This window comes from Peromyscus maniculatus, chromosome 7 (genome assembly GCF_049852395.1).
Source record: "Peromyscus maniculatus bairdii isolate BWxNUB_F1_BW_parent chromosome 7, HU_Pman_BW_mat_3.1, whole genome shotgun sequence".
Classification (NCBI taxonomy): Eukaryota; Metazoa; Chordata; class Mammalia; order Rodentia; family Cricetidae; genus Peromyscus; species Peromyscus maniculatus.
In genome coordinates this window covers 67293750-67319305 of record NC_134858.1, presented here as the reverse complement: position 1 = coordinate 67319305, position 25556 = coordinate 67293750, and the positions used below count along the sequence as shown (strand labels likewise).

Genomic DNA, 25556 nt, shown 5'->3' with positions numbered 1-25556 from the left:
GGATTATATAGATGTAAGGAGCCTAACTTCCCTTCCCTGTAGCTGCCTTACAAGTTCACAGTCATGGCCAATCTGGACTGGTTGCATCAGTCTTCATTATTAGGATATTTTTTAAACACAACATAATGGAGGCTTTACCCAGTAATGACATATCCAAATATATATTTCTCTAAAGACAGAGACATGATAGCAGGGCATGGTAGCTATTCTAGGAAAGCCTATTTCTATTCAAGGACAATGAAGTGCATAAAGGAAAAGTTTCTCTCCCTGGCAACAGAGAATGAAAGTAATTATTTTGAATAAGTACTTATAGTGGAAAGAAATATTTGAGTACATTTAACTTAATATGTTTCTAATTCCGCAAACCCTCACCTCTCCAATTAGTCTTCAAAAGCTCTACAAAACATTGAAACTCAATTTATTACAACAGATTGGACTAATTCAAAGAAGGAAAATCACAAATATTTACCACCTGTTTGGGGAGAAATAAGAGACTAGAATGTAATTTCTAAGAGGTACGGAATGTTCTCCACTGAAGTGGGAGGTGTTCATTCTAACACTGGCCACATGGAAGTATTTCTTATTCTCAGGATTGCTGCTTTGATCCTTATAAAGGAGCTGCACATACTTTACAAGATGGCTCAGTGGATAAAACACTTGACGAGCAAGCATGAGAACCTGAGTTCAGAGCCCCATGACCCACATTAAAAAGCTGGGCAGATATGACGGCCTGCCTGTAACCTCTGTTCCCGGAGCAGACAGGAGATTTCTCTGGGGCAAGCTGCTGAGCTACACTATCCAAGGTTGTGAGTTCTGGCTTCAGAAAGATACCCTGTCTTGGTACATTAAGTGGAGAGCAGTGGAGGAATGCCAAAAAGGTCATTTCCAGGATTCCAGGGATAGAGATTGGCTGGCAGAGGAGGGTGTTGGCTCACCTGGGACTGGAGTTACAGACAGCTGTGAGCTGTCCTGTGGGTGCTGGGAAATGAACCTGAATCCTTTGAAAGAGCAGCCAATGCTCTTAATGACTGGTCTTTCCAGTCCAAGCAATGTATAAGTTTTTTGTTTGTTTGCTTGCTTAAAAAACATGGTTTACTCTGCGGAAAGTGACCCCCGTGAGAGGAAGGAAATAGTGACAACTTTCCTGTTGTTCCAAGTGTTAAGAACTGAGCACTTCATTCATCTTAAATTTGCAGAGGCCTGTGCCACATCAAAATAGAGACATGAAGATTTTTGGATTAACTGCCTAGAAAGCAATTATTTTGCCCAGAAATGCTCTTGCAAAATAAATTAGATTCACAGATAGACTTCGGCTTTTGTCCATTGCAATGTCTGGTTGTAATGTCTGTTGTTGGTTGTTTTTGCTCTTTTGGCGGGACCGCCACCCAGCTCCCAAATAAATCACACATGGAGGCTATCCTTAATTATAAATGTATGGCCTTAGCTTGACTTGTTTCTTGCCAGCTTTATTTAAATTATCCTATCTAGTTTTTGCCTTTGGGCTTTTACCTTTCTCTGGTTCTATATACCTTTCATTATTTCTTACTCCATGTCTGGCTATGTAGCTGGGTGGCTGGGTGGCTGGCCTCTGAAGTCCTCCTCTCATTCTCTCTTATTCCTTCTTCTCCCTCTATTTATTCTGTCTGCCTGCCAGCCCTGCCTATCCTTTCTCCTGTGTCGCTATTGACCATTCATTTCTCTATTAGACCATCAGGTGTTTTAGACAGGCAAAGTAACTCAGCTTCACAGAGTTTAACAAATGCAACATAAAAATAACACACTTTAAAATCATATTTCCCAACATTCTCCCCTTTTTTTCTAAACAAAAATGCAAGGTTTTAATTTTAACATAGTAAACCTATATGCAACAAAAACAGTTATCAAGTAAGAATTAATTTATAATATTCAGTCCATTTGTATTTAGGAAATTCAGAGAAAATAATGCATCATCTATCCTATCTTAGTGAATGCAAAGTTTTACATGTAACTTACTTTCTATCATAACTAGGGAAAACAAAACTGCAACTGTCTAGTCTTCAAGTCCATCAAAGTCCCCAGACAGATATAATATTATTTAAGTAGACAAAAGGTGCATTGTAAACAACTTCCAAAAACTCTAGAAATGACAGAGACATTTGGCTGCCTGAACAGTCACCCAAAGTTCCTCTGCAATGTTGGGGCATCCATCTTCAGCCTACAGGTCCATAGTATCTGGCAGATTTTTTCAATGAAGCTGGAAATTTGAAAGACTGTCCTGCCTATATTGGCAAAGTTCACCAGTCACTTTCCTGTGGGTCCTGCATGTCCAGTTTATACAACATACTGTCAATTAGTCCAGGCAAGAACAGTTTCTTGCCCAAATGGCTAGCCTTGCCACATTGAAAGCAAACCCCATGCCCATCATCTCTGAAGTAAATTGGTGCTAACAGGAATAGATGTGTCTCATTGTCATGAGAAGTGCTAAGTTAACAAAACATTTTAAATGCCATATTCTGTAGGTCTTTGAAAGGTTTTAAGACCATCTTTCTATCTAAAATATATCTCTATATGATCTGGAAAGCATACCTAACATATCTACAACTTTGATTGTTTTAAATGACTAACCACTAACCTATGTTTCCTAATTATCTACACAGTTTATAATAATAACTTTCAAAAACTAGAACTTCACCCTACATTTCCAAATGAACTGCATAAGCATGATACCTCAAACAAAAATAGAAACATACATACAATATGTTGTAACAAAAATAACCTTAAATATTTATCAATATACAAAAATCCTTTAAATAAGAGTAGATACATACAGAGTAACAAAAATAACTTTAAATTTATATTAATATTTTATATTCCCCTAAATGATGACAAACATCCATATCTCACCAAACAACCAAAAGCCACCCACAACTCCCAACTCTTGGACATAGTTTTCTGCATACTGCTTCCTGCTGTCTGTGGGTGAAGACATCTCCCCAATTTTAAGAATCCCCAAGAAATTTTTGAGAATCTCAGCATCGTGGGTTTGAGCCCCATGTTGGGTGACAAAATTATTTTGATTGTTTTTACTCTTTTGAGGGGCCCACCACTCAGTTCCCAAATAAATCATACACGGAGGTTTATTCTTAATTATAAATGCCCAGACTTAGCTTGGCTTATCTCTAGCCAGCTTTCCTTAACTTTAAATGAACCCATCTTTTGCCGTTTGCCTCCAGGTTTTTATCCTTCTCTATTCCTATATACCTTTCTTTGTTTTTTACTCTGTGGCTTGCTGTGTAGCTGGGTGGCTGGCCCCTGAAGTCCTCCTCTCGTTCTCCCTTGTTCCTTCTTCTCCATCTCCCAGATTTCTCCTTCTATATATTCTTTCTGCCTGCCAGCCCCCGCTAATCCTTTCTCCTGTCTTGCTATTGGCCATTCAGCTCTTTATTAAACCATCAGGTGTTTTAGAGAGGCAAAATAACACAGCTTCACAGAATTAAACAAATGCAGCATAAACAAAAGTATTATACCTTAAAATAATACTACCCAACAAATGTCACCTTGCTATAAATTAGAATTGCCTCAGTTGGGAGCCACAACAGAGGAATTATCCCAAAGTGCTTTAATTGATGTGGTAAGACCCACTCTAAATGTGGGCAACACCTTCAGGTAGTAGCCTAGATACAAAGGGGCATGGTCTTCCTTCTTGCCACAGAGTTAGTTAACACTGTTGCTGACAGTTCCTTGACTGGTATCAAAACCAGAGTTTCCAAGTTTCCATCACTGACTGAGGACCAGAGCTTGCCAGGAGCTGCCAGAGTGACAGTGCTTGCCAGGAATTGCCAGATGATTGACAATGCTCAGGCACTCAGCCTCATGGACTTAGCAACTATTGGAGTTTTAGCCTCTTAGGTGTGATTCAACTGTTATTACTATTTCAGTGTCAACTGAATCATTAAATTGTGTGTGTGTGTGTGTGTGTGTGTGTGTGTGTGTGTGTGTGTGTGTATTCTATCAGTTCTGTTCTTTTTGGGAACCCTGACTAATATACCCATGAAAAATTACCTGCTGTAGGAATTGCCTTTCCACTACAAACTACCAGAAATCCATGTGAAATACATTTTAAAACTCTTCCAGGCAGAGGAGGATTGTGGTCCCTGAGCACTGCCATCAAATGAGCCACATCTTACAATTGCTCTAGGGGACTGCTTTGAGGTCGATTAGAGGCAAGAAGAAAGAATCATAACCAAGTACAGTGGTATCATGGAGCTGAGATCAGACAGGAGTTTAGGAAGAATTAGGCATCCATAATTCACAGATAAATTGATGGAGATCTGCAGAGGATATCCAAGAGGTAGGCCAGACCTCTGCTAGTGAGGTCAGGGGAAGATCCAGTGGGAAGGGGACAGCAGAATGAGTTCTGGAATGCATCCACAGTTAGGAACAGTTTCATTTTTTGTAACCAGAAGAGAGACTTCTGATGCTCAGGGCATCGGGCTGTGTTTTTGGAAGAGTCACATCTTCAAAGTAATGCTAAAATAGTGCTGTGAACTAGCTATAAAAATTCAACTAACTTAACTTCATGTCAGAATAAAGCCCAACTGTGAATTGAGATAACCCCCTTTTTCCTTCCTTCCTTCCTTAAGTTGCTTTGTCAGATATTCTGTTGTCATGACAACAAGTAGAGTAACTATTAAAACATGCAAAGAAAGAAAGATATGGCCTACCATTGGGAGAAAAAAAAAAATCACTCAATAGAACAGGTCTAGAAAATGAAAAGTGATTAATTAACATATATCAGACCAAAAGACCCAAATGAAGCTTCTGGACATGGAAAACATATTAGGAAGATATACTAGAATTAGCAATGAGTAAATAACTCTGCAGGATAATAAATAACAAAATAAATAAATAAATAATTTTTAAAAGCTGCAGAAGAAATGACCAGAAAAGTGGAGATGTAGGAAGAGAATGGAAAAGATGGCTGATGACATGAGAAAATCTGTGGACAACACACATCAGCCTAACACATAAGTAACTGGATTTCCAAAAGGAAGGGGAAGTCAGAAAAATTAATAATAGCCATTTTTTTCTAATTTTATGAAAAATGTGGTCCATAGATTGAGTCAAGGAGCTCAGTGGACCTCAGTCAGGACAAGCATGAAACTCAGCACACAACAGCCACACTACTTGAAGCAGACAGAGGTCAAGAGAAATCTTAGGTGCGGCCATATGGCTCAGCAGGAAAAGGCACTTGCCTCCAAGCCTGATGAGCTGAGTTCAATCCCCAGTCCACATGGAGAAAAGAGAGAACTGACTTTCACAAGTTGTCTTCCAACCTCCACTTATGAGCCATAGCATGTGTACACACAGACAGACAGACAGACAGATAGATTATAGTTAGATAGATGAAAGAAAGGGAGAGAGGGAGTAATTTATAGATGCAAAAATATCTAAACCGAAGAATCTTATAAACAGCCAAAAGAAAGGTGTGCATGGGTAGAAAGGAACAAAAGTAAGAATGACGAGGACTTCTCGTAAGAAACTATGCAACCTGGACGACAATGGAGCACGGACTTCAAAGTGCTGAGAGAGAGAAAAAGGCCATCTAGAATTCGACACTAAGGGAAAAGGTCACTCAAACTTCACGTAAACAGAAACATTTTCTCAGACAAGCAGAAGTTGAGAGATTCCATGGTTGGATGATCTGCACTAAGAGATGTGTTAAAGGTATTTCTTTCTTTTTGTTTGTTTGTTTTTGTTTTTGTTTTTGTTTTTGTTTTTGTTTTTTCAAGACAGGGTTTCTCTGTGTAGTTTTGGTGCCTGTCCTGGCTCTCGCTCTGTAGACCAGGCTGGCCTTGAACTCACAGAGATCCGCCTGGCTCTGCCTCCCAAGTGCTGGGATTAAAGGCATGTGCCACCACTGCCTGGCTAGATGTATTAAAGGTATTTCAAAGGCATTTTTTTTTTCTCCAAGGTCGAAGAACATGGCTCCTGGTAGAGATTTGTATCCACACAAAGGAACAAAGAGCAGTACAGACTGTATACACTGGTGTAAATGAAGGGCATTTGTTTTCATCTGTAAATCTTTTGAAATAATTGGCTACTTTTAGTAAAGATCATGGCACAGTCTTGAAGAGTTCAGAGTGTGCGGAGAGTTACAATGTTTTAACAATACTTCAAAAGACACACACAAGTAACTCAATGTCGTTTGGAAGTTGGCTTCAATAAGCTAAAATCAGCTATTGCAAATCCTAGTGCTACAAAAGGATAAAAGATGGGGGAAAAGAAAGAAAACCAGGACAGCTGGTGGGGATGGCAGAGATAAAATGGAATAAAATATCCGCGGCTTTGTCATGCTAGGTAAGCACTTTGCCAACTGAGCTCATCCCCGGCCTTAAAAAAACCTTAAATATAGGGCCACTGTGGTAGCCCACCTTTAATTCTATCACTCAGGAGGCAGAAGTAGGCAGCTCTCTGTAAGTCCAAGGCTAGCCTGGTTTACTTGGTGGATTCCAGGCCACCTAGGGCTATATAGTGAGAGCTTGTCTCAAAAAATATTTTAAATTTATACACCTTAATTTACTTTAAAATAATAATAATAATCTCACCTAACATCATTGTAAATAATTTGTCTTAATGAAAGATGAACGTTTTCCAGAACAAAACCTTTACTGAGAAGAATGCCTCTATTTTACAGCCCTGCAAATGGCCCAACAGGGGAGAATGGATTCTCATATCTGTTTTTGTATTAAATTATATTATGAAACTTCTGGAACACTCAACTGAACATGAGTAAAAGATGAGTAGAGAAAAAGCTAACAATATTAAAAAGAAAATATGATGGGAACAGCTTTGACCTTACAGAGCCTGTGGTGACTCTCAGAGAACACCGAGGTCCCAGAACTGCACTTCCAGAAAGCTCCATGGCTGGAAGTCATTTTTCTTCATCGATTCCACCCTCTATGGGTTATTGTACTGGTCACCCCTCTGTATTCTTGGTGAAGACTGGATCTCCAGATCCCCAAGGACATCAGAATCTGCAGGTGCTCAAGTTTAAAATAAAATCCAATCCTAGCATGGTGGAGCACACCTTTAACATCAGCAGTGGGGAGGCAGAGTCAGGAGAATCTCAGTGACTTTGAGGCCAGCCTGGTCTCCACAGTGAGCTCCGAGACAGCCGGGACTATGTAGAGACCCTGTCTATAAATAAGTAAGTCAAGTGAGGTTGGGCTGGAGAGATGGCTCCATGGTTAAGGGCATGCTACTCTTGCAGAGAACCTGGGGTAGTTTCCCAGTACCCATGTTAGACACCCCTCAACCTCCTGTAGCACCCATACACATGAGAGCATACACACAGAAAGATATACATGCATACACATAATTTTAAAAATAATTAATGTTTTTTAAAAAGAAAAAAATGGAAACATGCTTGCATACAGCCTATTTACACCCTCCTGGGTGCTTTGTTGTCCCAGCTTCCTTACGATTATGTAAACAAGATATGAATAGTCCTTACTCTGTATTGTTTAGGGAACAGTGATAACCCCTTTCTGTATATATCCCATCCAGAATTGCTTGAATTTGTGAGTGTGGAACCAGGGTGTCTTTAAGATCTCAAAGCTTGTACTGGAGAGATGATTCAATTGTTAAAGGTACTTGCTGCTCTGGCAGAGAACTTGATTCCGTTCCCAGCACCTACATAGTGTCTCCCAACCATCTGTAACTCCACTTCTGAGGATCTGATACCCTCTTCTGGCCTCTGAGTGTACTGCACACACATGATGTTCCTATGCACACACAGGCAAAACACTTATACACATGAAATAAAAAGCAAATATATCTTTTCTTTTTTAATCTCAAAATTTAACAGCATGAAAGATTCCAGTCCAAGGAGCTGGTAGCTATTCTTAGGTCCTTTCTTTCACCAATTGAGGTTTAAAATCCTGAAATGATTTCACTGGAGCACATGTTTAGTACTTAACGGTGGAGCTGAGTTGGCCCCCAGAAATGCTTCTGTAAGAAAGAGAAAAATAAGGGGAGGAGTGGAGGACTAGCAAGCTGCCCCAGTCCTGAGGTTTCCTGAAAGCCTTTATCCCGTGAATTCCAGGCTTTGGGCTCCCTGAAAGATACCCTCAGAGGTGATAACCATCAAAACAAAGTATAGCATCAGTCTCAGAAGGCAGTTCCTTGTCTTGGAACCCAGAGCCCCAGCATGGCTGACTTTTCATGAATGAGTGACTTCGGCCAACTTCCCTGTGAAGGTTACACTGGGTGCCTCAAAGGAGAAAGGGGGCATTAGCATGACCCCTTCAGGACTTAGCCCAAACAAGCTCAAGGCAAAAGAAAAATATCAGCTTGTAGAAAAGTCCAGGTCTCACATGTTAAAAGATAAGTTTCTTCTCTTCCCTCCCCGCTTCCCCTCTCTCCCTCTGCTTCTTCCTCTTGCCCTGCTCTTCTCCTCGGGCCCCCCTCTCTCTCCCTCTCCCCTGGATAGATTCTGATTTTCTTTGTTTCAGATGCTCCTAGAAACAGTTCTAGACAGCAGAAGTCCCCAAAGGAGGCTCTTTCTCTCCGTGCCCACCTTGGGGTGGGGTGGGGTGCTAACACCACCCCCACCCCCACCCACCCCCTGTCTCTCTTTCCCTCTATTAATGCTCATGTTGAAACTATATTTAAATTCTTTCTCAATAAACTCTTAACTTGTCTTAAGAGAGAGATGGGAGGGGGAGGAAGGAAGGTAATTTTCCAGCAGCTTAGACAAGTCTTGCATACTATTCCCGCTTTGCGTTTCTGTATGTATCCATGTGATAGCACGGTTGGTCAAAATCTAATTGAAGTATTGGTGACCCAAAAGTCTGTCTGTCATTCGCTCATTCTTCCTTCCATTCTTTCTTCCTGCTTTTTTCTTTGTCTTTTTGTTTGTTTGTTGAGACAGGGTCTCCTCATTATGTAGACCAGGCTAACTTGGAACTCACAGAAATCCTCCTGCCTCTGCCTCCCTACGGCTGGGATTGAACTTTGAGCCTTAGAATCACCATTTTGAACCTCACTGGGCTTTGTGTTAAATACCAAGAATGTCCATTTTTCATAAGCTGCTCTACATTTTTCTAGTGACAGTGAAGCCAAGGCAGAGGATGGGCACATTGGCATGGATGTAACTGGCATCTACTAGGAAGGTATTAGCCTGGTCAACCTCCATTCCAACAGGATAGAGGCAGGGAAACACACACACACACACACACACACACACACACACACACACACACACACACACACACACACCATGCCTTGAAAGAAAAGTGAAGGCTGGGGAAATAGCTCAGTGTATAAAAGCACTTGCTGCCCAAGCCTGGCCACTTGAGTGCTAGCCCTGGTATCCCTAGCCTGTATGGTAGAAAAGAACTGATTCCTCCTGAAAATTGTCCTCTGACCTGCACAGTGGCGTGTGCCCCTTCATGTTCCTCATACACACACCATGATAATAATTATTAAAATTAAAAAAATTTAAGGATACATTTCCTGTTTTGCGGAATGCAGCCCATCATAAGCTATTTACAAGCTATTTACTAGAGTGTAGGCTCTGCAATTTATTAGAGTCCCAGGAGACAGAAACGTCTTCCTGCAAATGAAAGCACCCCAGCGGCATTGTCTGGCTTCTTTTGAAAATCATTCCACATTAAATGAGTTACCTCTTAAGAAACAAATAATGGGGTGGGGGAAGAGTCATGCCTAAATAAGAGAAATTCAGATAACTGGGAGAAAAATGTTTCTAGTCCAGCTCTATAAATGTGGGGATTTTTTTTTTTTTTTAAAGAAGCAGGCCATCTGGAAAGCTTGCCTCCCTGCCATGTACACTACTACCAGCTGTTGCTTCAAGGGTCTGACAAATCCCCCCTTGAGCGGGATGCCCACTTCTTTCATTCCTAGAGACATCCAGCTTTTCCCCCCTTCACATGGATGGTGACTTTATAAAGAGTGCTGTTGTTTTATTTACTCTCCATTAATCACGCTCCACTGTAAACAAAGTGTCTGTTTTAGTTCTGCTGACAATTAACCGCTTGTCAACATCTCCCTCAAGTACCTTCTGCATCTGGCTCATCTGGCTCCGAGGGAGCCCTCTCCATCAAGATGAATGTGTGGTTCAGTAAACTCGGGGTTTCATCCCTCTCTTTGGCTCATCAGCAGTCGGGATTACGTTTTGAGGACTCTTACCTAAGTACCTTGGTGAGCCTACATCATTAGAGAGAGAAAACAGCTCTCTCAAGGTATCTTTCTCCCTCTCTTTGCACCAGAATAAAAACAGATTCCGACCTGAGACCTTTGGAGAAGGGAGTTGAGGGCGAGCAAGGTAGAGGGAGGAGCATCTAAATAAAACTAGCTTTTGTAAACTACCAAGGACATGGTGACAATTCTAGAGGTTACTGAGAAATCTGTCTTTCCTTTAGTAATGTCCCCATCCCATGAGATCAAGAGAACCAAGCCCTGTGCAGTTGGTGACCACTGGAAACTTTTATTACTTACGAAAGTAAACTTCGTTCCTTTCACTAGGTTTCAACTTGCTTGACTTTCCTCACTCCCAAAGGCCTTTCCCCTTAGGATAACTCTTCTCCATTTAAAATGGAGGATGCCAAGTTCATTAATATTTTCTCAACAAGATAATTGTCGTAGAGGCAAAATAAAGGTTACATTTAGTGGTTTGTTGTAGGAGGGTTTACTAGTCTGTTCCTTGAAGCCTTCTTGGAGTCCATAGAAAACCGAGTTGAGTATCCATGCTATACCAGTTCCATGCATTGAGCCCTAAGAAAGGAAGAGATTATACATGGCACATAGGTGTGTGTGTGTGTGTGTGTGTGTGTGTGTGTGTGTGTGTGTGTGTGACGCCAAGAGAATCTACAAACCAGTCCCAAAGGAATAAACATGGGTTTCTAAGGTATGTCCTCTCCGGCTTTAATTTACACTCATTCCCAAACTGAAGAGACTCAGGTCACTTAGCATCCCTCCAGGGAGGATGGATTCCTGGGTGAAGAATTAAACTGATGGGGACTCCGAGATACACTCCATGGGAGAAACCCCGGGTTAGGCATCCGTTGGCAGGAGGCCAGATGGAGCTACAGTGACCCAAGACCAATGTCAAACCAGAAAACACTGATGTCCTTCAGGAGGGGACCAAAGGACCGGACTCGTGCTATGCATAAACGGAGAAGAAGGTGAATTGGTAGGGCGGTCTTCAGTGCCCCTCTTCATGACAAAATCTGATCAATCTAACAGCATGTAATTGGTTTTAATGAGGTATGGGAGGGATCTTTGCCCCGAGGTCACCAGCCTGAGCAGGAGGCTGCTTCAGGTGCTAATCTCGCTCCCACAGCCCACCACCCTGTCGCAGCCAATGCGCATGCCACACAGCCTGGCTTTGGCACCCTAAGGAGCAAAGAGATCTGAGAACCGGACCATGGACCGACTATTGCCCGGTTTCACCTGGTAATTTATGCACAATTAATTGAGATATCTTTTATACTTGATGTGTTGCAAAATTAATGCCTAATTTATGTAATTAGTCAATTAACTCTAATTCCAGCATATGTTCCCAATGCCCAGAAGGTGTTCTGTTTCCCAGGTACTTATTTTGATGTCACGAAATGCAGCTAATTAATTTTACATGCATATTAATTTGAGATCTCTTTAGCGGTTCCCTTTGTGCAAGTAATTTTAATATTTGTGTTTCTAACCTTTCGGGGTAGGGTGAGGGAGGTGCAGGTGATGTGAGGAGCACCTGGAGGATCCCGATGGTGCCTGAAGGTGGCCCCCGGACTTGGGGCAGGGCTCTGGTGGAAGCCCCGAGCAGCTGCAGACAGCAGAGGCTAAGATTGCCCTTCTTAGGGGCCGTTGCTGTCTCTGATCTCAAGCAGAGATGCATTCTGTGCTGTCCTTGACAAAATCAGTGGTCTTAGCTTGGGGCACGGAGGTTCCTGAGCCTACTGACCACTGCTTCCCAGGCATTTTCAGGGGGACATCTGGTCAAATCACGCCTCCCCTCGTCAATCCCCCCGAGGAAGAGGCTTATTTATTTACTAACGCGTTTATTTTAATATCTAAGGACAACACAGACTTCCTGGCCAATCCAGGGAGACCGAGGGTGAATGAAGTGCGGCAGCCGTGGCTTTTTATCCCCGGACATCTTAACACACCTCTGGTGTCCAGAGCCCGTGAGCCTGAACGCCCAAAGCTGCTGGGTGGAAAGAAGCAAGCTGCAAGTCCGTGAAAGTTGCCGTGGGCCCTCCCTGGAAGCGGAGTCCAGGCCGGCCGGGCCAAAGTTTACTTTCCAAGTTATTGGGTAGCGCATTAAAACTTTTATCCTTTTTGGCCAAATTAATGAGCAATTTAATTAATAAAATCAGAGAGTAGTGTAAGTGCGGCGATAATGAAGTTAAATGAGTGCACAGTAAAATATTCACTAATCCAGCGCATTGCCGAATACCCCTTAATTCTGCTTAACACTAAAAGGGTTTTGAGCACCATAATGAGATTCCTCTGTCTGCTAATTAATTGACACGCTCCTGAATATTCATACGAGCTAGCACCAATACGTTCCTAATTGCACCGTGGAACAGATCTCAGAGGAAAGTAAACCGCCAAAGACTTAATTAAAATAATGTATTCCAGATCCAGGACAAGACAAGACATTTGCCTTGGGGCGCGCTAAGGAAGTGGCACCTGGATGGTGGAGGGGAGAGATATCAAAAGGCCACGCCTGGCCTGACCTAAGTGGCTTGGGACGTTTAGGGAAGGTCTGCAGCATCAGAAAGCAAGAGCTGAGTGCTGGGTCCGAACCTGCGGAGGAGGAGGCGTGGCTCCTAGGTGTGTCCTTGCTCCTGCTGCCCATTGCCCTCTAGGGGAGGACTAGCCCAATGCGGTGGTCTAGGACCCCAGTCCCCGGTTCCCTCTGCTTTCCCCCTGCCTTTCCCAGGCTGGTCCCAGAAGCTCTCTGGAGGCACGCGGGGAAACAGCAGTCCGGAAATTCCGGGAGAAACTTGATTTTCCAGGGGTTTGTCAACGCGTCAGCGACCCCAATTCTCTCAATTCAGGTTAGGATGTGAATGGGGTCGCCGGCACTTCTCTTTGGGGGAAGGCGACAGCTAGGGGAAAAGATGTCCTGATGGTAGGGATGGCATTGTCTTCGGCCTCTCTCTCTCGGGTTCCACGCCGCGAGGAAGCGCTCTGGCCACCACTAACCGCGAAGCTACAAGCTACTGGGTGTACTCTTTTTCTTGCTTGAGTCCAGCGAGAGTCACATTCCTGAAGATCTTGCTTCCTCGTCGGGTAGGAGGGACAACCAGATTGCTGACCGGTTTCTAGGCTCCAAATCACAGCCATTTTTTTTTTTTTTAGATCAGCGAAGTGAAAAGGAAAGCGTTCTTGAAAAGACGGGCCTCCCCCCACCCCCACCCCTTCTTTTTGGAAAAAAAAAAATCACCACAGGTTTAAAACTAAAGAGTTTGTTTGAGAGCATACAAATGCGTATTTATTATACATATGTAGGCATTAACAATGTAAATTACACCGCCAGCAGTTGCTGGTTGTTTATTCATTAGATCTTTAGAAAATCTACATTGCCTCCAGATAGCGCGATGATAATGTGAAATACACAAGCAGTTTACTTAGCCGGCTTCTCCACGGAGCTCCGCGCACTGCTACTCCGAGTCATCAACAGGTCGCGCGCGAGCGGACTTGCTCCAAGGAAAACAGTTTGCTAACCGTGGCCAGAGGTGTATGGAGCTGGTGAGATCCTTTTAGTGAACGGTGTAGGACATGAAGGACAACTCCTGGCTCGTCTGTTTTACTCCCTTTGTGTGTACCTATCCTTTTCTTTGCAATTAAGAAAAAAAATCGGTACATAAAGGACAGGGGCCAGAAAGGAGTCGGGTAAACTCCCCAAGCTCTGGTTATTCGGAAGTGTCTGTTAAAGGTGAGGGACCCAAACTGCTTTCAGGGTGAAGCGAGAGGCACGCGACGAAGAGTCAGCCTACCTAAGCAAAGGGACGCCATCCACTCCACCAATCAAATCGCGGTGGCCTCCATAAACAAATGGTTGTCGCTCCAAAGAAAATCACCTCTTTGGGGTTATAGAACGCTCCGTGGTTCTAGATTTATCTAGAGAATGGAGAGGGTACTTGTTGAGGAAAATGACAGCCGTGGTACTAATATTTATTTTCAAAATTCTTTCCCAATTTTTTTTTTTTAAAGTTAGGTGAAAATAAAACTAAATACAAAGACGTGTGTCTAGGCAGTTTGCTTACTTGAGTTGCAGGGCCCGATGACAGCCAAAATCGAAGGGCCGATGTCTCCTACAACGAACTGACTGGTGATTTACATGGCACTGCCCACCTACCTGCTGCGGCCTACGGCTTAGCTTGCTGCTGAGGTGTGCTAGTGTTGAGGTGAGAGAGTCCGGGAGGGAGGTTTGCACTTTTTGTTACCTGCCGTCATCCCCCTTCCTTCCTTCCTTCCTTCCTTCCTTCCTTCCTTCCTTCCTTCCTTCCTTCCTTCCTTCCTTCCTTCCTTCCTTCCTTCTTTCTTTTTCTTTTTTTCTTTTCTTTTCTTTTTTCTTTCTTTTTTTTTTTTTTTTTTGTATTAGGCCTGCTAGGTACCTTAGAGAATGCCCCCAGGGCTGCGTTCCTGGGAATGGAGGACAGTTTGGTAGGGAAATGGAAGCTGGCCTGGGGTGGGGGTCGGGGGGTGGGGAAGAGAGGAAGGTAGAAAGGAAAAAAGAAAAAGGGGAAGTACGCAGAGGACCCGCACACGCAGGGTAGCTGGATCCCCCACTGTGACCAACCACTGAGCCCTAGCGCGGTTGGGGCGCCCAGAAGAGGTGCAAGGCCATGGGATCCCAGAGGGTGCCGCTCCCGGACCTTCAGCTCCCAGGTGAGCCTCAACGGAGCGGAAGGACTCGGGCTGCCCCCGGGGTTGCCAGCCTCCAAAGGCTTGGCTGGCCTCTCCAAGCCCCGCCCCCAGCCATTCTTAGCTGGAGGGAGGAGGATCAGCGGCTTCCCATTCTCCCCTTTTCTTTTTCAACTCTCTTTGTGGGTGGCAGCTCAGTGGGGAATACGTGCACACACACACACACACACACACACACACACACACACACACACACAAAGAGGGGGTGGAGAGAGAGAGAGAGAGAGAGAGAGAGAGAGAGAGAGAGAGAGAGAGAGAGAGAGAGAGAGAGAGAGAGAGAATAAATAGTTTTAACCTTCCCAGGAACACCGAGAGTTACTCCATCTGAAAGCTGTGGGGGTTTTCAGAGAAACCCGTTTCTGCTATTAAGAAAACCCATACCGCACACGGCCACCCCGCCTAAGCCTCTCCCACCCCCCACCCCCCACCCCCGCCCCAGCCTGAATAAACAAAACAAAGCTGGGGTTTAAGGCTGCCGACCCACAGGTTGCCAGTTTTCAAAACAAATTAAAGAAGGTGGGCGTGGTGGGTTTCGATCAAAATAAAATATGATGGGTGCAAAAGAGTCCTCATTTCAAAAGTCTGCACTTCCCTGAATCAATTTTATTCAACTTTAAAAGTATTGCAGCCAACCCTCCCTCCCATAACACAGCCAAAGAAAGTTGAAAAGTATCTATCTGTTTATTAACAGCTGGTGAATTTCCTGAAAGTAAAAACAAAATCTACTTTTGCAAATCCCTCCCCCCCATAATATTTTAAGAATGAAGTGCCTACCCGGACAGCCTGGTTTTAAAAAAAAAAAATCTAAGCAAACAAATAATTCCTAACAAAGAAGTTGATTTGAAAAGAGGGTGATTTTTCTCCCCTTCCCTCTTAAAAAAAAGAAAAAGAAAAAGACCGTTCGCTCCACCCCGCTATTAAACAAAGCACAATACCTTTTTCTGGGTGGTACTGCACAGAAGTTGATTCGGTTTTGACAATGTTGTTTAGCTATCATTTGCTATTTTGAATGAATGGAAGCAATCCCGGCTTTTACAACATTTGTTTCCTATTATGGAGAGGTGCAGCAGTTGAGGGCACGCATGTGAAAGTGCCTGTTTGATTCTCTTTTTCATCCCCCTGACCCTGCTTTTGTCCCCCCTCACCCTGGGAATGTCACGCCTCGATACTTCACTTTGAGCTGCGGGAGAAAGTGGCTTTGTTACTCCCTTTTAGACATACACGAAATTGTTCTCTTTCCTCCCGCTGTAAAAGATACTTCACATCGGGACTCGGTTCACAAGTGCAATGCAATTTGGTTTAGTCCAACCTTTGTTCTGCTTGTACAAATGAGCGAACAGTGCACACATTATACAGTTGATCTACTGCTGTCTTAACCCCAGAGTTAGGGGCTGGGAGAAAAAGCAAGTTAATCCCTTCAATACCAAGGTAGCTTTAGCAATATTCCCTCCAATAAAAATAATAGCTTGGAGTTCCGCCTTCAATTTCACACAGCGCGGAGCAAAACTTAAGGTGGGGGGGGGGGTTAGCCGAAATTCTTCCAGGGGTATTTGGCAAATGCTTCTTAGACACACACTGTCAGGCTTGGTAAAGCTCAGGCGAATTCTGTGCAGTTGTTTGTGCAAAGGAGAGATGTGATTTGGAAACTTAAGATTCTAAGCCACGAGGTCTCCGAGCAAGCCGCAAGCAGAGCAAACACCAAATGGTATTTAGTAAACTGACTGAAAGAGAGGGTATTGTACTGAGCAGGGAAAAGAGCTGTTTTCACTGGCATTGAAGCTGCCTGCTCCCTGTGAAGGGCGGTTGTCGCTGGGAGTGGGGACGGAGCACGAGGAGCATCCAACTTTAGCTACCAATTGTTTCACGCTTAGAGTTGAAAGGAAGGCCTCCCCGGTACCCTCCACCTTGCAACAGCTACTGGGCATAAGTGGGTAAAATGTCCAGGGCGTGGTTGCTCAGCTCATTTTCCCCCTCCTGGCCCAAATAGAAAAAGTGCTACAGCCAGAGGCCTCAGTTTCCCCGAGAGGAAAGTTTTCCTGGTGAGCACTAAGGGGCAGGAGAGACACCCTGAAGTTGACCTTCCCTGTTGGGATGGAAGTATATTCTAGGAACTAGCGGGATTGAACCGGCAGATGGGATGAGCGTGATTTTAGGCATTTAGGATAAGAATACTTATCAAAAGTTTGAATTCAACCTCCCTGTTTTGAATTAAGGTTCTACACCCACGTGGCAGTCATTAACCGATGAAATGGTTCCCAAATTCCCTGTCAGGCATTCCCCCCCCCTCCCCCCGCTACTTGGTAAAAGTGTGCTCCTTTGGTAGCAGGGCCCCGGGGCCGCTGGCAGAGATGGTAGACTGGCATTTAATACCAGAGTGACAGTTGGCACAAGAACGAAATGTGTGTGTCTCCTCCCCAGGCTTCCTTCGTGGGGCAGTTTTATTTCCAGCCAGGCTAGGGCCGAATGGCTGGGAAAGCCCAGGCTCAAAATCCCGAGGAAGTCCATAGCGAAAAGCGAGGGTGGATGCTTCCTGTATCACGCCCCAGCTAGGTGCGAGTCTCTGAGGCCCTAGGACCTGCTAGTGTTCTGGAGACCCGACAAGCAACTAAGCCGGCCCACTGTGTTCCTGCGGTCCAGAACAGGAAAGCAATGCAAAGTCGCGCCGGGGTGGGATGGGGTGTGTTGGGGGTGCGGGGGTGGTCACAGACGCCCAGGACAAACAGCCTGAGACACTCAGAACGGCATATTTTTTTTTTAATTGTCCACTGACAAGCTGAAGAAGTTTGTTTAGTACTGAATACCCTAGGAACAAAATCCTTTTGAAAGGAGAGCTAAGTCGTTTCACGCCACCAAAGTGCAGATTTGGTCAAGAATGACTGATGGGACAAAGAGGCGCGGTGCGCTAGCGCGGGTTTCTCAGAGCGCTGGCTGCTGCAGCAGCAACTACCCGAGGCGACCAGGAATGGTGGGGCGGGCCACAGGAGACCCATAAGACCCTCAAACTTCAGCACCCGCTGCAAGCCAGTCCTCAGTCGTCTCGGCTGCCCCACTATCACCAGCCCAGGTCGCTGATGAGCGGGCGTTGTGCAAGAGAGAAGAGAGAGAACGGAGAGCGAAGGGATGAGTGGAAAGAAACTCCGATCGCAGGAGCTCAGGAAGAGGAGCGCGAGGGCCAAGCCGGGCTCAGCCTCGTCGCTGCCGGCTGAGAACAGAACAGTTCGCGTTCCCAGTAGGGGCGGCGGGTATTGTTTTTAGCGCCCGGGAAACCTTCAGAGCTGCTGAGTACGTTCCTTCCACCTCCCATCCGGTTTGGTAAATATTAACAAACTGGGGCGCGGTTATTTTCTGGAGTGTGTTTGGTGGGTTGGCGGGAGGAGATGGCTAGGGGAGGGTCCTCCTCTCCTGGAGCCCTCTCCTCCCCCACAAGCCAGCCCCACCTCACACACACACACACACCTGCTTAACAACACAAGGAATCAAAAATCAATATTGTTTTTGTCACCCCTCGGTCTCCTTTTTACTCCCTCAGCAACTCGGGTGCCACTGAAGCGAATTGTGGATTTATGGAGGGAAATTAGCATAAATTATTGCAAAATCTGCAGCCGTGTGTGGTCCAGCTTGTGGGAAAAAGGGCTCCAGCAAACTTTCAGTGGAGGAAGGTGGTGGGCGGTGGGCTTGACGAGGTGATGAACGGTCCTAGCTGGAGGGGATTTCCATTTGGTTGGCACATGGGGTATAATTGACTTGTGTGTGTTTTATACAGTTTTCCCAACAACCCTTTAAGCCCCCGGGTCGGATGTTGCCCCCTCCCACCTCCACCCAGCTTCTGTTGGCTTTGGGTTCTGTACAATAGACTCCGACGCACTTTTTCAAGATTTCTGGAAAGCACTCCTTCTCTTTATAATACCAGCCTTGAAATGCTGTAAACCGCTTGCAACTGCTCTCCCCCCCCCCCCGCATACCCCCCTCCAGGCTTTGAAGACCTCCGACAGCAACTGAGGTAGAACTTGTAGCAATGCCCACGAGTTAAATGCGCCTCTCACAGCTCCTTTCCCCTCGCAAGACAAATTTAGGAGATTAAGCTCTGTTTACTTGACCAACCCTGAACATAGGCGATGTGCCTCAGCTCCGTTCTCGATTGTAACCAGACTTTGAATGTTCCTCAAACACCAGCTCCTACATTATTATTGCAAGAACTCGGTGGTGACAGTTTCCCCCAGGAAGATGAACAAAGATTTATTCCAAGTTAGTTTTGTTTTTTGTGTTTTTTTTTCTACGTGAAGGTTTCCACTTTTAGAATTTGGTTTATCTTCCATTTGCTCTGAACAGTGATTTCGACAGCCACACAAGGGCCCCCTTTGCGGGACAACGACATGCCAGTTTGTAAAATAAGAAAACATTGCTCGCTCCCCATTCCTCACTATTAACACACAACCTTACAAGACTGGAAAGCATCTTGCTGGTTGTCACTGGGGGAAGAGCGACGGTCTTTTAACATATCGAATGCAACCACCATAAACACCTATGTTTGCATTTCAGCATGAACCCATGCACATGTTTGCCAAGAAAGGATCTTTAAAACACTCAGGGGCTTCCACGCTGGTACTTTTCCACCCCGGAGCAATCCTGCTTCCTTTAAAGCAACTCTTGCTTTAGTGCCTACAAAGCCAGCTGGAGCTGGAGCAAGCAAGACGTGGACCAGCCTTCCACCTGTCTCCAAACATCCCTCGGGTTCCCCACCCCTTAGCGCTCCCAGCTCCTCCCACCGCAGGCCCTAGATCCTAACCCGGGCACGCGCAGAAAAACCCCAAACCTCAGTCTGTTAGCCGCGGCCGCGCGCGCAGCTCAGGCCATCAGGACTGCCTCTGGCCCAACTGGGCCTAGGGTCCGACTGATTTAATCTTTGGAGAAAAGAAATCCACATATCTGCCCTGCTCTAGCCTTGCCCCCAGAGATAGGTCAACGCCCCCACCCCCACCTCCCTGCTCCCACCTCCTCCTCCTGGTTATTTTTTTCCCCCGAATTAAGAAGGTGACTTGAGTCTTTCCTTCAAGCACTCTGTTAATATTGAAAAACGTGCGCTTGCATCTAAAGCGCGGCAGCCCAGGCGCCAGAGCCATTTCAATATTAATGAAATTGTTTAATCTCCTAAATTCGTCGTGTTTAAGTTACGTTTTGGTGAGTTATTGACCAGCTTCGAAACTGTGGTTAATGAAGTTATGTGAGTGGGTGGGCGGGTGCGTGCGCGCGCGCGCGCGTTCGCAAGCTGAAAGGTCTTCTTAAAAATGATACCCACAGACTGATGCTCTGCTGTCACTCAATGTGTAACAAACTTCACACCAGAACTCTCTATCTCCTCCTGGGGTTCCGGAGAGGGGGCGCGGTGGGGGGGGGGGTGGAGAAAAAGGAAAGAGGCTTCCGAACTTTAAAGATGGTTCTACGTAAACTGTAGGTATTTCGTATTTAACATGATGGCATGGGGTTCTTTTTAAAACCACAAAGGCCAGGGAAAGCGCTGAAAAGCGTGGCAGCTCATGGCTGGTACTCATTGCGTGCATGCCTACGGACTGACTCACTGTTTATTTCATAGCAGTTTGATGATGATGACGACGAAGATGATGATAATGATAATCATGATTCATGGAATCCTCACAAGGCAAATCCGAACTCAAAGGAGCCCGCTACCCTCACCAGGCCCAAAGATCGGAGCCACGTCCCCACCCCCACCCCGAAAAACTCGCCGGTCCTTCACAAGTCTCAGCAGGCACTGTCTTTTCAGGGCGTTCTAAACTCTAAAGAAACTATTCCCACGTTAAAGGAGGGAAAGAGGACTATAAAATGCTGACCCGCTAACTCCCAGGAACCGCCAGGCTTCCCAAGCACCTGGAGAAAGGAGGAGATCCCCAGGCGATAACGTATCTTAGACAAACTCAGGCCCTCCCCAGGTTTGAACGCTGCCTGCCTCAACGTCCCCTGAGCCTCCTTGTGCCCATCAAATTGCTAAAAGATTGATAAAGGAAAAACCTAGTACCTTCGTCCATTCTTTTCTTTTCCTTTTAAAACAAACAAAAAACAAACTGATACCTTGGCCTGGAGAGATGGCTCGGCCGTTAAAGGCTAGGCTCACAACCAAAAATATAAAAAACTTACCTAACACGTCTACATTCAAAACAGACTCTTCTACCCAGCTGTCCGAATATTTATGTCCCTATGTGTCTGTCTATTAACCTTATCACCTTTTTAAAGCGACATACTCTAGTGTGCAGCTTTGAAGCCTCCAAGAGGCCAAATCAAACTTCGACCTGCCTCTTGCAGGGCTCGGGGGTGGTGTGTGGGGAGGGGGAGGTGTATATTTCCATTCTAAAACCCATCCAACCAACCCCGGGCAGTGCCAAGTAAAGTAAAAGGGTCGCCCTTCAAGAGAAAGCCTGTGCTAGAAGTTAGCTAACAATACAAACCCGATCAATGCGGAGGAAACAACACCCCAGCCGAGCCATTTCCATGTCAAACACCGTCGGCGCGGCAGCTAGCTCAGAGCGTGAATGGTCGCCTGGTTCCCGGGCTCGGCGCGCCGGTCCGCTCATACCTTCCCAACGCGCACACCGGCAGGCGCTGCCCGCTCCCCGCGGGCGGCAGAGGCTCTTCCCGGGTCGCCCGGTCTTCTGCTGGAAGTGATTCCTATTGGCCAAGGTGTCCATGTAAATAGGTGTGAAAGAAACCAGCGCTGGCCAGGCTCTCTCCCCTCTTCCTCAGTCCCCTCCCTCTGCAGCCCCCGCTGCCCCCCTCCTCTTCCTCCTCCCAAGGCGATTGTCATACGATAGCTAAGAAGTGGCACATTAATGAAGCGCCGCTACAGGGGTCTTTTCTGCTCCTGTCACCGCTTAAAACTATCAGATGTTTCGAGGGTGGACATGGAGGCAGCCACCTAGCTCAGCGGAGCCGCGTACGACACAGCAGCGTCCTCTGGATCCCCGAGGCGGCGGCGGAGGCTGCCTCGGTCCGCTCCAGCACCCGGCAGCCCAGCTCGGTCTCCCGGGCAGGACTCACCACCCAGAAGCGCCGCGGAGCTCTCCCTCCCAGGCTGAGCCCAAGCCAGGCTCGCAGCTAGTCTCACCGGTCTCCGACGCTGAGCTCTGATCGCCGGAGGGGAGGGACTCGGCCACCAGCTGCACCGTCCCGGATGCGGACCCGCAACTTGAAACAACTTTAAGGTGAGCATCTATCTATCTGTCCCTTCCCCTGAATCCAGGTTCTACTTACTTTCCCGCAACCCTCGCCCCCCACCCCCACCCCACCCCCGCGGTCCTCCCCTCTCCACGTCCGCTGGCTGGGTCCATCCAGTTTGGTGCGCAAAGTTGCTGGCACCCGAATCCCCCGCCCCCAACCCCCGATATCTATGACTCGGCCTGAGTGACCTCGCGAGTGTCTCTGCACCCATGCTGCCCTTCTCCTTCACCACCTCCTCCTTTCTCAGATCCGACCAGTCCTCCCCGCCGCGCGGACTCCGAGCCAGTGGGTAAGCGAGAAGATGCCTCGGCCGGGCCGCAACACGTACAGCGACCAGAAGCCTCCCTACTCCTACATCTCGCTGACCGCCATGGCCATCCAGAGCTCTCCGGAGAAGATGCTGCCGCTCAGCGAGATCTACAAGTTCATCATGGACCGCTTCCCCTACTACCGGGAGAACACGCAGCGCTGGCAGAACAGCCTGCGCCACAACCTCTCCTTCAACGACTGCTTCATCAAGATCCCTCGGCGGCCGGACCAGCCCGGGAAGGGCAGCTTCTGGGCTCTGCATCCCAGCTGCGGGGACATGTTCGAGAACGGCAGCTTCCTGCGGCGCCGCAAGCGCTTCAAGGTGCTCAAGTCTGACCACCTGGCTCCTAGCAAGCCAGCGGACGCGGCACAGTACCTCCAGCAGCAGGCTAAGCTGCGGCTCAGCGCGCTGGCCGCCTCTGGCACGCATCTGCCGCAGATGCCGGCCGCTGCCTACAACCTGGGCGGTGTGGCGCAGCCCTCCGGCTTCAAGCATCCCTTCGCCATCGAGAACATCATCGCGAGGGAGTACAAGATGCCTGGGGGACTGGCCTTCTCGGCCATGCAGCCAGTTCCCGCTGCCTACCCGCTCCCTAACCAGTTGACTACCATGGGCAGCTCTCTGGGCACAGGCTGGCCACATGTGTACGGTTCCGCGGGTATGATCGACTCGGCCACCCCCATCTCCATGGCGAGTGGCGACTACAGCGCCTATGGAGTGCCGCTGAAGCCCCTGTGCCACGCCGCGGGCCAGACGCTGCCCGCCATCCCGGTGCCCATCAAGCCCACGCCGGCCGCAGTGCCCGCGCTGCCCGCGCTGCCCGCGCCCATCCCCACCCTGCTCTCGAACTCGCCGCCTTCGCTCAGCCCCACTTCCTCGCAGACAGCCACCAGCCAAAGCAGCCCTGCTACCCCTAGCGAGACACTCACCAGCCCGGCCTCCGCCTTGCACTCGGTGGCGGTGCACTGACCCACAGAAGCTGGGGCTCCCTCTAGTCACTTCTACATCACCCCTCTCACCACTTCCCCGGCTCCGGGTCCAGCCCTCTCCGACCTAGAACCATCACCCTGACTTGCCCATTCCACCTTCTTCCTTCAGTCCTCTCTCCTAGGAGAACTTTTGGTTTTGGACCCGGAAGACAAACCACAAACTTGCTAGAAGGCGCGCGAAAGTTGTCTTCGCCCCTTCAGGGCACCAGAGAACACAGGGACTAACCCAAGCCAAGCGACCCCTCCAGAGTCCCAGAAATGCACTCCCATCCAATAGGCAGGACACCCCGACTCCCTCCTGCTCGGAGAAAACGCAAACAGAAAGGGGGGAAAAAAGCATCTTCCGGACTCTGCGCAATTTCAAGACCAGAGACACTGCCCGGGTGTGAAGCCCGCCAAGGCTGCAGCCGCACAGCGAGGGCCAGATCTTAGGTCCTGAAAATCTGTGGCCACGGACCCACTAATCCTCCGACAGGCTCGCCTCCGCCCATCAGGCCGGCATGGGCGGGACGCTGCTTCCCCAGGCTGCGGCCCAGCCTCCCGGGCTTCTAAGGAAGATTATTTTTCTTTGCTTCTGGGTTTTGTTTCCGGCCAGAGGCTCTCTTAGCTTGGAGGGAGGAGAGAAGGCTGCTAAACTAGGGAGGACGCTTGTCCTTCGCAAATGCAAAACACAGCTAGAAGTCACCGTTATTGTTTACAAAGCGCGCGGTTTAAAAAAAAAAATGTAAACAGTGAACTTGAGCATCTGCCTGGCTAGGCGGGCTAGGGGGCAGAGTCCTCTTTACAATTACCTGTTGTAATGTGAATGTTTACTCTTCTGGCCAGCTTTTGGTGGGCGGGGTGGGGGTGTAGGGGGGAATAGGGAAGTTAATTGGGATGGTAACTTTCTTACTATTTAGAGACCTTTTTAGCTATTTATTTTGATGAAGAAAGAAAGGAAAAGAAAAAGAGAAATGAAACGTGAACTAAGCCCAATTAAGAAAGCACCTGGGGCAAGAGGGGGAGAATGTAGATAAACCGACTGGGAACGTGAAGGGGGGTGTCAACAGAGATGTCGCCTGGACAGATCTTTCTGTTAGAAGAACTTTTCCGTGAAGGTCAAGGGCCGCAAAGAGTTGTAAATAGGAATGATTTACACTGTGTAAAATGCACTTTGGTTTGGTATGTTCCTTTTAGCTTCTTAGGTAATTGACTGAAAAACAAAAACAAAAAACAACCCAACACTTGTTCTGGTGTGACCTGCTTAATTTAAAAAAAGAAACTGTAGTGTTGTCCAAGCTGTGAAAAAAAAAAATTCCCATCTTTATTTTTCTTCCTCCCTGCACAGAATTCGCATGGCATTTTAAATATCGATGTCCTTGTTCCCAGCATGCCCATTTTAAGACAGAGTTTTAAAAAGGTGTCTACATTAAATTATGACCTAGTCTAAATAATATTTTCTCATTAAAATATGTAAATTCAAATTTTGTTAAGTTTTGTGTGTTCTTGAAGACGTGCTACGGGGGACAATAGATGGATGGTAGCATCAGCCTCTGCAAACACGTTGTGGGGGGGGGTTGTCATTTTCAAATCACGTGAAAACACAGTTGCAGGTGAGGGGACATTATTCTAAGGGGGTCGTGGAAGACATTTGCGCACAGGGGGAAGAGTGAGGCCAAGCATTTCAGATGCAAAGCCCCGGCCCAGGCACAGCATTGAAGGGATGACCCAGAACAACTGCAGTACTTCCTGTGTGTTTTTATCTGTCTTCAACACGCTTTCTGTGGCATCATCTTACAGACACCAAAGACTGGTGTGGAATTTACAAAGTACTCCCAGACTAGGGTACCCAGCCCTTAACCTGATGCTTCTGGCCCACCCGGAGGAACCCTTTCTTTATTCCTTTAAATCATTATAGTTGTTGACATTCCCTTTCTTTCAGAAATCACCTGAGGTTCACTGTCCAGGTCAAGAAACCTTTGCATTGAGTAGATTTCTTCTAGCCTTTCCTGTGTGTAGGGGGGGGGGGGAGGGGTAACTGGATGCATTTATTTTCAAGTTGTGAATGAAGTGTCTTCAAATGCCTGCCTCTACATGTTTTCTTTCTTTCTTTCTTT

At 46.8% G+C, this 25556-nt stretch overlaps 1 protein-coding gene and 1 long non-coding RNA gene across 2 annotated transcripts in view; one reads left to right on the top strand and one right to left on the bottom strand.

Moving 5' to 3' along the window:
• LOC143274270 (uncharacterized) overlaps positions 1–22193 on the bottom strand; it is a 31069-nt gene extending 8876 nt beyond the window's left edge. Inside the window, exons 1-2 of the long non-coding RNA XR_013052808.1 lie at positions 22049–22193; positions 21393–21612 (exon numbers count right to left, since the gene is read on the bottom strand). This is a non-coding gene — a long non-coding RNA (uncharacterized LOC143274270). The remainder of the gene's footprint in view (positions 1–21392; positions 21613–22048) is intronic.
• Positions 21643–25123, top strand: Foxb1 (forkhead box B1). Its single transcript, XM_006979288.4, has 2 exons — positions 21643–22145; positions 22409–25123. The coding sequence occupies exon 2, from the start codon at positions 22463–22465 to the stop codon at positions 23438–23440; it is 978 nt and encodes a 325-aa protein (XP_006979350.3). The 5' UTR covers positions 21643–22145; positions 22409–22462; the 3' UTR covers positions 23441–25123.
• Positions 25124–25556: the final 433 nt, after the last annotated feature.

Excerpts from the sequence above, each read along its gene's own strand:
- Foxb1 (XM_006979288.4), top strand. The coding sequence starts at position 22,463 with ATGCCTCGGCCGGGCCGCAACACGTACAGCGACCAGAAGCCTCCCTAC.